This window comes from Mesocricetus auratus, unplaced genomic scaffold (genome assembly GCF_017639785.1).
Source record: "Mesocricetus auratus isolate SY011 unplaced genomic scaffold, BCM_Maur_2.0 Super-Scaffold_100007, whole genome shotgun sequence".
NCBI lineage: Eukaryota > Metazoa > Chordata > Mammalia > Rodentia > Cricetidae > Mesocricetus > Mesocricetus auratus.
Window position 1 is genome coordinate 52,702,709 of NW_024429191.1, and position 11,703 is coordinate 52,714,411.

The 11,703-nt window shown below is 41.6% G+C and overlaps 1 protein-coding gene across 1 annotated transcript; it reads left to right on the plus strand.

The window, feature by feature from the left end:
* The first annotated feature begins 6,663 nt into the window (after window positions 1-6,663).
* On the plus strand, window positions 6,664-7,623 carry LOC121141160 (olfactory receptor 3A1-like). The gene has a single exon (XM_040748010.1). It carries the CDS (start codon window positions 6,676-6,678, stop codon window positions 7,621-7,623), a length of 948 nt encoding a protein of 315 aa, XP_040603944.1. The 5' UTR covers window positions 6,664-6,675.
* The last annotated feature ends 4,080 nt before the right edge of the window (window positions 7,624-11,703 follow it).

Genomic DNA, 11,703 nt, shown 5'->3' on the forward strand with positions numbered 1-11,703 from the left:
CCAGCAGGAAGAAGAAAATTTGGAAAGTAGGCAAAGGAAGGAGCCCCTTCCCTTGAAGCACTGTTTCTGTGCCGAGAACCAAGCAAACGCTTGGTACTGCTGACCCCTGTACTTTGAGAAGCATCACTGAGTCTACAAAAGTTTTTGCCCCTGCTGTGGGTGGGGTTGCATGGCCTCAGAGACTCAAGTCCCTCTATTATGTGCTTGGCTGTGTGTGGGGAGATTGAGGTGAGCTTAAAAAGAACTCTGGGCTTGCAGAAGGAAACAGGCTTTGACACATCCTTTCCCCTCCTTAGAGGTGTAATGAGTGAAGAACACACGGTTCTGAGTTTCCTTGTTTCAACTATGCAGCCTCCTCGTGGATGGAGAATTCCATGCAGAGCAGGGCAGAGTGAGAAGATTGTAGTGTGTGTGTGTGAGAGAGAGAGAGAGAGAGAGAGAGAGAGAGAGAGAGGGAGAGAGAGAGAGAGAGAGGGGAGAGAGAGAGAGGAGAGAGAGGGGGGAGAGAGAGAGAGAGAGAGAGAGAGAGAGAGAGAGAGAGAGAGAGAGAGAGAGAGAGAGAGAGAGAGAGAGAGAGAGTTAGAGAGTTGAGATCTTGAGATCTTACCTACTGCTCTGTGAGACTCTGGTTCTGCTGTCTTCACCTTTCTCTTATATAAGATGAAAGTTCAGTCCATTGTTCTTTTTTTAAACAGTACATTGTGATTTGTCCTATTGGCTACAATTGGAGAGTAGCCTTGGTCCTTGGGTCTTCAGTCCTATAAATCAGGAGACAGAATTTAAGGCCCTTTGTGCAATGGTTGGTCCAGGGGATCCAAGAACTGATGCTTGAATCTCAGTTTCATGAAGAAAGGGAAAGGGGTTATTTATTTGTTTTAGAGAGGCCTCAGGGAGACAATCCCAAGATAGCTACTTGAGATGAACATAGATAATTAATTACTCCAATGTGAATATCTGGAAGCAAAGGAATTGGGAAATGAATATTGTTTACAGGAAGTTAAACAAATCATTATTTCACAGAAAACCTCAAGTTTCCCTAGGAGTAAGGCTAAGTTAGAAATAAATGGCTCAAAAGGTCTGGAATCAGCTTGAACCATTTGATGATTGAAAAACCTCAAACACCAGTACTTTAAGTACTAAGTTAAGGCAGTCTTAAAAGATCAAGGAAGGACACAACTGTAGCTCAGTGGTAGAGTACTCACTTAGCATGTATGGAGCCGTGGGTTTGATTCTAAATTTTTTTAAATGCTAAGTCTTGTTATTACAAATAATACTGCTATTAACATAATTGGACAAATGTCCTTGTTTTATGAGTGGGCATCCTTCAGGTACATGCCCAAGAGTGGTATTTCTGGGTCATGAGGTAGATTGATTCCAAATTTTCTGATAAACCACCATACTGGTTTCCAAAGTGACTGTATAAGCTGTGCTACCACCGGCAATGGAGGAGTGTGCCCCTTACTCTACATCCTCTCCAAAACACATTACCAATTTTGTGGAGTACCAGTTCTCAAAGTATGACCTGAAGATTCTCTGGATTTCCTCAGTGTCTGTTGTTAAGCCCCCTTTCATTTCTGATTTTGTTAATTTGCATATACTCCATCTGCCTTTTGGTTAGTTTGGAAAAAAATTGTCTATCTTGTTGATTTTTCTCAAAGAACCAACTGTTTCATTGATTCTTTGTATTGTTTTCTTTGTTTCTATTCTATTGATCTCAGCCTTCAATTTAATTTTTTGCTAGCATCTACTCTTGGGTGAGTTTGTTTCTTTTTGTTCTAGAGCTTTCAGGTGTGCTATTAAGTCACTAATGTGGAAATTCTCCAGTTTCTTTATGTGGGCACTTAGCGCTGTGAACTTTCCTCTTAGCACTGCTTTCAAAGTGTCCCATATGTTTGGGTATGTTGTGCTTTCATTTTCATTGAATTCTAGGAAATATTTAATTTCTTTATCTCTTGCTTGCCCCAGGAATGATGCATCTGAGCATTGTTCAAGTTCCATGAGTTTGTAGGCTTTCTGTAATTTGTGTTGTTGTTGAATTCTAACTTTAAACCATGGTGATCCAATAAAACACAAGGGGTTATCCCTTTTGTGTGTGTGTCTGTTGAGGTTTACTTCATTGCAGAGTACATGTTGTCTTATTGCTCTAGCTAGAACTTCAAGAACAATATTAAATAGATATGTGGAAAGAAGACAGCCTTGTCTTGTTCCTGATTTTAGAGGAATCGCATTGAGTTTCTCTCCATATAGTTTGATATTGGCTGTTGACTTGCTGTATATTGCCTTTATTATGTTTATGAATGTTCCATTTATCCCTGATCTCTCCAAGACCTTTATCATGAAGGGGTGTTGGATTTTGTCAAAGGCTTTTTCAGCACTTAATGAGATGTATGTGTTGTTTTTTCTCAATTTGTTTATATGGTGGATTGCACTGACAGATTTTCGTATGTTGAACCATCCCTGTATCTCTGGTATTAAGCTTACTTGATCATGGTGGATGATGTTTAAGAAGTGTTCTTGGATTCCATTTGCCAGTATTTTATTGAGTATTTTTACATCAACATGCATGAGGAAAATTGGTCTGTAATTCTCTTTCTTAATTGAGTCTTTGTGTGGTTTGGGTATCAGGGTAATTATAGCCTCATAAAAAGAGTTGGCAGTGACCCTTCTTTTTCTATTCTGTGGAACAATTTGAGGAGTATTTGTATTAGCTCTTCTTTGAATTTCTGGTAGAATTCTGCACTGAAACCACCTGGCTCTGGTCTTTTTTTTTTTTTTTTTTTTTTTGGCTTGGGAGAAGCAGAGATTCACAACTAAGCACTGAACCAAACACCTAGAATCCAGTTGTAGAGAGGGCGGAGTTATGAGCAAAGGGGTCAAGACCATGCTGGGGAAACCCACAGAAACAGCTGACCTGAGGAAGTGGGAGCTCATGGGCCCCAGTCTGACAGCATAGGACCAAACCAGGGCCCCTGAAAATGAGTGTCAGCTGGGGGGCCTGGGAAGTCTAAGGGGTTTCTGGCAATGGAACCAGTATTTTCCCTAGTGCATGAATGGGCTTTGCAAGTCCATTCCCTATGGAGGGATACTCTCTCAGCCTAGATAAATGGAGGAGGGCCTAGGACCTTCTCCAAATGATGTGACAGACTTTGATGCTCCCACATGGGAAGCCTCACCCCCCCTGAGGAGTGGATGGGGGCTGGGATGGAGGGTTGTTGAGAGGCGTGGGAGGATGGAAGGGAGAGAGAACTGGGACTGGTATGTAAAATAAGATTGTTTTTACTTTAGATAAAAAAATTAATTAAAAAAATATAGAAGAGCTAGAAGACCAGGCTGTCTGCTGTTACAGGAATTCTTCCAGCCAATAGTCTTCAAGGTACTGGCCCTTTTGCAAGGCCTAGGAGGCTACATATGGGCTGAAAGCAAGCTCTGGATATCTTGCATGGTGTGCAGAAGGCAGATAGCAGCATCCAGCAGCTAAGGGCAGAAGACCTCGGTGGTTCTCTACTTGCTTTGTCATTTGTGAGTGATTCCCCAATAAATACCTGACTTCCTTTTATCAGGGTTCTTATGGACTCTATTATAATTGGTCATTTACAGTCTGCCCTGAGGTAGTTGGAGTTAAACCAATGAAATCTTAACAATATGACTGCCTAAACAAGACCTAGGCAATAACAACATCAATTGACATCCCAACATGGCAGAGACAAAGAACTGTGGACAATTAATGGCAGCTAAGAGAGGGGAAAAATCAGTCTTCCACAGGCATCATCCCCTAATTGATTATCCAATCCCAAGTGGTCAGCCCTAAATGCACACATATACAAGAAACACTAAATGGGATCAGTAGGTTGTACTTATATACGAATATAATAATAATTTTAAAATGTGTCATGAATTGAAAAAGGAATGGGAGAGCACACAGGGAGTTTAAGGAGGTGGTATTTGCAGTGGGGATGATGTAAATATACTTCTCATGTGTGAAATTCTAAAAAATTAATGTTAAATAAGATAAACAGAAAAGATAGTGCTACACACAAAAGTAAACCCAAAAGACCACTGTGTAATCAATAGATCTTTTAAAAGGAGATATAGAGGGTGCTGCATATTATATTGTTGAGATTATGTTCCTTAGAATGGTATAAATGCATGTTTAAACTCATAGTCCCAAGATCCCTGTGTGACTATAAGAAAATGATTGAATAACTTTGAAATTAAATTTATTAATCTGTAAAATGTGAGGGATATAGATACATGACAGAATTATTAGAACAACTTATTGGAATTCAATTAACCCCATGTAAATTTCCTCTTATGAATATAGCAAGCATGTGATAAATATTACCCCATTGTTCTTAAGTTAGTAAAAGTAGTTGGCCATCATCTAGAAGGACTCTATGTATATTGTTGAATTTAATTGTCAGAGAAAACTAAGGAAGGAAATCATGTGCATTTTGCAGATGAGAAAGTTGAGGCCCAAGAGAAATAAGCAGTTGCTAAGAAATGGAGGTCAAGTCTCTCCATCCCACGAGTGCGCACCACCTCTGGGGTTTGGGCAGCTAATCAGTTGTTAAGGCTAAAGAGTGTAAAGGATGTATTACACAGCTGCTCCAATTCCCTTTTTCTCCATCTGTATCACTAAGGCTCCCAGCCTCAGAAGGCCTGGCCTGAAACCCACATTAGGGAACAACTTAGCCCCCTCACTTCCTGTTTTTCCCAGCACAGAGTTTCCAAGACCACCCCCAGGAGTATTCCAGGAATCCCAAGACACAGTCCCTCTGGCCCTCACTAACAAGGTTCAAGGTGGGAACACATTGTATCCTTGAGGATTTGGTTTCCATGAGCCTCTTCTGATTCTCCTTCTTTCCTGGGTTTCCCCTTCCTCCCCAGACTCAAGGAAGTTTCTCTCCTCATCCACAAGCTTAGAAGTCAGCCTTGCTCAGTCCTCGACCCTGTTTGTAGCAGGCAAGAAAATGAGCCATTTTCGTGGCCTAAAGACCCAATTCAGTTCTAGCGCCACCTCTAATTTCCTGAGTGACTTTGGGACAGGAGACAGCTCTTTATGCCCCTCTGCTAAACTGAGTTTTTGTCGTATCTCCTCTATGTGCCTGTAGACAATCTGAAGGTGAGAACAAAGACAGGAAAAATTCTGGGTTCCACTGTGATGTGAAGCTCCATTGCCTCACCACGGTGGTGCTTATTAGGGCTTGTGTCTTTGACCTGGCTTTGCCTGTGTATGCACACCCTCTTCCCATTTCCTGGGACTAACTTTGAGGTCCCAAGAGGCCAATACTGTAATGGAAAATTCCCAGGACAGAGATGCTTCAGCTTTTCCTTGTCTTGTTTCTCTCTCTCTCACAATCTCACTCTCTGACACACACACACACACACACACACACACACACACACACACACACACATATATATTGCTACCTTCACTGAAGCTGAATGAGTTTGTGTTTTTCTTGTCCCCTCACATCCCTTTCTACTGCACTGATTCCCGTGCCATCACCAGGTGAGTTTTCATGCCCTTGCTCTGCCCTTAAGCAACTTGAAGGAGACTTCACCTATTTCTCAGCAAGTTGACCATACTGGCTTTAAAGAAATGTTTATCAATGCCTCAAAAGCAAAATGGAGATTTGCCCAAGATGACAAATCTTCCACAAGTGAGTGCAAGAGCTAGTTCACCATTAGTGATGGTCCTCACCAGCTATAATCCTCACCTGTGATAGTCCTCAACAGTGATGATCCTCTCCAAACCCCATCAACCACAGACATCAGGATGGTGTTGTTAGTTGGCTTCAAACATGCTTAACCTCTCCTTAGTTGAGATCAAGGCAGCAGCCATAGTTCTGCGTCATGGTATGACCGGGTTTTCTTTTTTAAGAATAACATCTCTGCCTCCAAAACAATACAGAGAAACCCTGTCACAAAAAAAAAGAATAACTGCTCTGACTGTAAACAAATGACCTGTACAGTTTATATTCAAAGGTAACTGTGTATGTGGGTTGCTAGAGCTGCAGGTTCTACCTAGAGATAGCCCAAGAGCAGGAAAACCTGTGCTTGTTCTTTCCACTCATCTCTCACCACCCTCCCTTCAAAATTCTTCAAAGCCACGCTTCTCCAAACTTATACTGCCCCCCAAAAAATCTTTTCATAATTCTTCAAAGCCACCAATGCTCTTATTTTAAGACACTGTATTTGTCAACAAGAGCAGTCATCCATTTGTTTGTAAAATGGCTCACACAGTAGGTCCATGTGTGTAGGCCCCAATAAGGGTGCCATCCTTCTCCCAGGATAAACAAATGCTGGCTTCTAGCAAATCTTACTATTCTACAGTAGCCAAAAGTGTAAAGAGCTTTTTCTTTAGAATGAAGTGTGTATTTGGCCTGTGATTTGTCGCACATTAAGCAACTAATCTGATTCATGTTACAAACACACTAACATGCAAGCAATCCCAGTTCCTCAACAACAGGTTACCTTTTTAAATTATTTCTTGTACTTTTGAGATTATTCTATGTAAATACAACATTTGGGAAGAAGAGGAAGGGAGAGAATGATGTAAGTTCCCCTTTTAAATTTCTAATTGGTTAGTTTTCCAGTAGCAATGGCTGAAATTCCCTTAATTCATTGAGAGACATGTTGTTTTCCTGCTTGGTTGTTTCTTTAGAGGAACTCATGCACCCAAAGCCTAGAGCCAATGGAACAACGGTTACTGAATTCATCCTGCTGGGTTTGGTGGAGACACCAGAGCTGTGGCCAGGTGTCTTCATCCTCTTCCTCTTGGCTTACATGACCACAGTTGGGGGCAACCTTAGCATCCTGGCAGCTGTCTTGGTGGAATCCAAACTCCACACTCCCATGTACTTCTTCCTGGGGAATCTGTCAGTGATGGATGTGGGGTGCATCAGCATCACTATTCCCTCCATGTTGGTTCGGCTCTTGTCCCACAAGTGCACTGTTCCATACAGAGCCTGTCTCACACAGCTCTTTTTCTTCCATCTGCTGGCTGGTGTTGACTGCTTCCTGTTGACAGCCATGGCTTATGACAGGTTCCTGGCCATCTGCCGGCCCCTCACCTACAGCACCCGCATGAACCACACAGTCCAGAGGGTCTTGGTGGCCACATCCTGGTCTTGTGCCTTCAGCAATGCACTGGCCCACACTGTGGCCATATCCACACTCGACTTCTGTGGCCCCAACGTGATCAATCATTTCTATTGTGACCTGCCCCAGCTCTTCCAGCTCTCCTGCTCCAGCACCCAGCTCAATGAGCTGCTGCTCTTTGCAGTGGGTTTCATAATGGCAGGAACCCCCATGGCACTCATTTTCACTTCCTACATCCATGTGGCAGCTGCAGTTTTGAGAATCCGATCTGCTGAAGGCAGGAAGAAAGCCTTCTCCACATGTGGCTCTCACCTTACTGTGGTTGCCTTATTCTATGGCACAGGCATCTTTACCTACATGAGACTTGGTTCCATTAAACTTTCAGATAAGGATAAAGCTATTGGGATTTTCAACACTGTCATCAACCCCATGGTGAACCCACTCATCTATAGCCTCAGGAACCCAGATGTGAAGGCTGCCCTCTGGAGGGTATTCACAGGAAGAAGACCAGCAACTTAAGGAGGTCTCAAGGTTCCTTCCATCTATTGCTTTTGAAACTAAACCTTGGAATGGAGGTGCCCTGTAGTGTCAAACACTACAACAAATTGTTCAGAACTCTTTTCATCTCAGAGCTTAATTAAAGGGATAATAATTATTGTCCTCCAAAGAGGTTGTACCCAGGTATAGATGGTGTATACATAGGTTCTCCTGTGTCTGCCCTTTGATGAGTCCAACCTTTAGTCACTGTATCTTCATTTTAGCTGGAGTTTCCAAAGTGTCTCAGAAAACATCCTCCTAGAGAGTCTTATTTATTCCTCAATTTCAGGAAGTTTGTATGTCTACGCAATGTAAGCCTAGAGGAGGTAAAGCTCATTCCTCTTACAAAGCTCTTGTAAGATTCAAATGAAACAGAGAGAAAGCTTGCTCTCTTTGTTTCTAGAGAACTTGCTATCTGGGGTGCAGTTTACAGATGATTTTAAAGCTCTACTCTTAACATAGGTAATGATATGAATAAAAATAGCTTCCCTTGGTTATCATACTCTGCAAGTTTCTAAAGTTTTAAAGAATTTATATTCTAAACAATAAACATTTCACCATCAACATTATACAATATTAAATTCCTCTCTAAATTTTTTCCCTTGGGTTTATCAAAATAGCCTGATTTTTTTCCTTTTTTATTTAAATTAGAAACATGCATGCTTCAAATGTCAATCCCAGATCTTTACCATAAACCTCCAAGCTGTAAATCCATGTGTGAATGCAGATCACCCTGTGAAGCCTTGCCCTGCCAGTGAAAGAGTGTGACTATAACCTAGAGTGTTCTCTCATTCTGTTTTCTGTTCCCAAGCCATCAATCTAGTCATAGCTTAGGTGTATCTTCCTCTTCACATGTTTTTAGACTAATCACTTGTTCTTGGCAGTGTTACTGTCTAGTTGAGATTTCTCTGCTCCATTTCTCTAACCCTCTCTTTGACCTGAATCTCTGGCTTAACTTTCCCATGAGGGATGGGCAATGATAGAGATGGAAAGAAAGTATACAGAAGAGGGACATAAGGAAAGGTTGGAGGTAGAGCATTTGTGGAAAATGTAAATAACTAGTGGAAAAATAAGGAGAAGTCTAAGTAGAAGATCAAGTAGGAGGGTTGAGAAGAAATAATAGCGTTAGAGAGGGTAACATGAGCTACATGGACAGAATATAAGATGAGAAAGAATGAAAAATAGTAAGCTATCAAGAGGCTGTTAAAAGATTTGGGAGAGAGAATATTTACATGTGATAGATGGATGATTTGGACTTCTCATTTTGTGTTGTCCAGCAATAAGCAGTTCTTGTCAGTCATGGAACAATTATTGTAGCCCATTTCTTGTCCTAAGAAAACAATATCTCTAGTTTTGCTGAATGTGATGCAGTGCCTAGGGACTCAGTTGTCATTTCTCTAGACAGAGAGGGACCAAAGTCAGGAATAATGTATTCCAAATGAGAAAATACATCAGGGATGAGGGGATTTTGAGTATGAATCCAACAAATATTGTGACTAACCAAGTCCACATTCCTGCCTTTTGATTCATTAATGTTGTCAAAAGACAAGTGGAAGGATGGGTCTTTCTTGATCCTTTTTGACTCCTCAGACAAACTTCAAGATACAAAGAGCTTCTTTCCTAAAAGGGTCTGGGAATACATCAAAGTTCTCACCTCATATCTCTGTTGCCTATGATGTTCTTGACTTTGAGCCAATTCTTTACCCTCTCTTAACCTGTGTTTGGCAGGAGAGACAAAGCAAGACTCTGTCAACACTGATGTCTGGTTCTGTTAGTCTAAATCTCTAGAAATATTCTCATTCTACTAGTGTAGTGAATGAGCTATTCTTCCACTATCACTTCTCACCCCCAGCATTGAACACTGCAGCAAAACACAGGTTGTTTGCCTCCAAGCCTTAGGCCTTCCCATCATCTGGCCATCCCTGCCATATTTTAAGGGATGACTTGCCATGGAATCATCACTATGTGAAACAGAGCAACTGACATCAGTATCAGAAAGAAACCCTCTGTTTACCCACAAAAGTCACAGGGTTTCTTATTAATTTGAAAGCTTCCTTTTCCTTTTAAATCTATCTCCTGTTGCTTTTATTCCAAGCTAGAAATCTCTTCACAATTTAAATTTGTCATTAGCTCTGAAATTCATTGAGTTGTAAAATCTCAAATGGTGTACAATGTCACTCCTGCCTTTCTACACCAGGGCCAAACAATGCCCCACACAACTATTCACAGACACATTTAAAATACCACATTGCTTTGCAATTAACGTTCTTCTTTTACATTATATAATAACCTAAACCAACTTACAAGCTCATCCTATTCATTTTTAAAGCTATAAAATATTTCACTTTATTTATTAACTGTCATTTTTGGTTTTGTAATTGTTAATGATACTGAGATTGATATTTGCCTGTGCTCTCATGCATTCGCAATTACCTCCACCGGTTACGTTCCTACAAGTAACATATAAGTGTGGGTGCCTGTGCACTAAAGGAAATAGAAATTTAAACTTTGATAAGTATTTGGTCTTTATTTTTGCCAGAAAAAAAAGACATGCACCATTTTGCATCATGATTGGCACTGTATGAGAATGCTTGTTACTGCACATCTTTGATGTCACTGGGTATCATAAATGCATCTTTTGCCTTTAACAATTCAATACAATGTTATGTTGTTATTTTATTTGAATTCCTCTACAAATTTGGTTAGCTATCTATCAGTAAATGAATAGATAGATGAAAGATAGATTAGATGATAGATAGGTAGATGATAGATGGATACTAATATAGCTGTTATTTTCATTTCCTTTCAGCAAATTCTTCAGGTTGGTGGAGGATTTTATTGTGTGTGTGAGAGAGAGAGAGACACAGGGAGAGAGAGAGAGACGGGGAGAGAGAGAGACGGGGAGGGAGAGAGAGAGAGCAGCCCGAGGAATCTGGAAGAGTCCATAACAGAGAGAAGAAGAGGAGGAGGAGGAAGGAGGAGGAGGAGGAGGAGAAGGAGGAGGAGGAGGAGGAAGAAGAGGAGGAAGAGGAGGAGGGGTGCATGTTCATCCAGTAGCTGATAGAAGCATAAGCAGACACCCACATCTGGGCATTGAGCTGAACTCCTGGAGTCCAGTTGCAGAAAGGGAGGAGTGATGAACAAAGGTGTTGAGACCAGGCTGAAGAGACCCATGGAGGGAGCTGACCTGAACAAGGGGGAGCTCATGGACCCCAGACTGATAGCTGGGAAACCAGCATAGGCCAATTCAGACCCCTTGGCCATGGGTGTCAACTGGGAGACCTGGGCAATATATGGGGCTTCTGTCAGTGGATCAGTATTTATCCCTAGTGTACAAATGAACTTTGGGAGCCCATTCCACATAGAGGGATACACTCTCAGCCTAGACACATGGGGGAGGGCCTAGGTAGGCCCTGCTCCAAATGGTAAGGCAGACTTTGAAGATCCCAAATAGAAGGTCTCACCCTCCCTGGGGAGCAGAAAGGGGATGGGATAAGGGGTTGGTGGGGGGCAGGGGAGGGAGAGGGAACTGGATTTACATGTAAAACAAACTTGTTCTAATTTAAAGAAAATTGGGGCATGGAAAATCATGTGGGTTACAAGAGGACAAGCAGCTAAGGGGAGGGAAGCCTGTGAACTGGAGCAGCCTGGGAGTTTATGGTAGAAGAGGAGGTGAGAAGGGCCAGGAAGCTAGTGTGGACTTTGAAATGCATAACAGGTACATGTGAATAGGGACCAAAGGTGTCTGGAGATAGCATGGCCTTTGATATGTAAGGAAAAAGCCCTGTCTGGCAAACAGAAACCAATTTCACAGGCTTTGAGTAAAGCTGCTCCTTCTATAGTCCAACTTGAGCTGAATCAAGACTGTCATTTTAGGGTTATCTACTGACCTTTTGGGGAGTTGAGGTTCCCTTTGGACTTGACACCAGGTTTCTGTGAGTGGGGTTATTACCCCTTTGATTAGTTTACTTAACTTTTTAAATATTACTTTATTATTAATTAAATAAAATTTATCTGGTAAGTAAAAATTATACATATTTGTGGGCTAGCAAGCTTTAATAC

What these genes read in the sequence shown, in the direction of transcription:
- LOC121141160 (XM_040748010.1), top strand. Translation starts at nt 6,676, where the DNA reads ATGCACCCAAAGCCTAGAGCCAATGGAACAACGGTTACTGAATTCATC.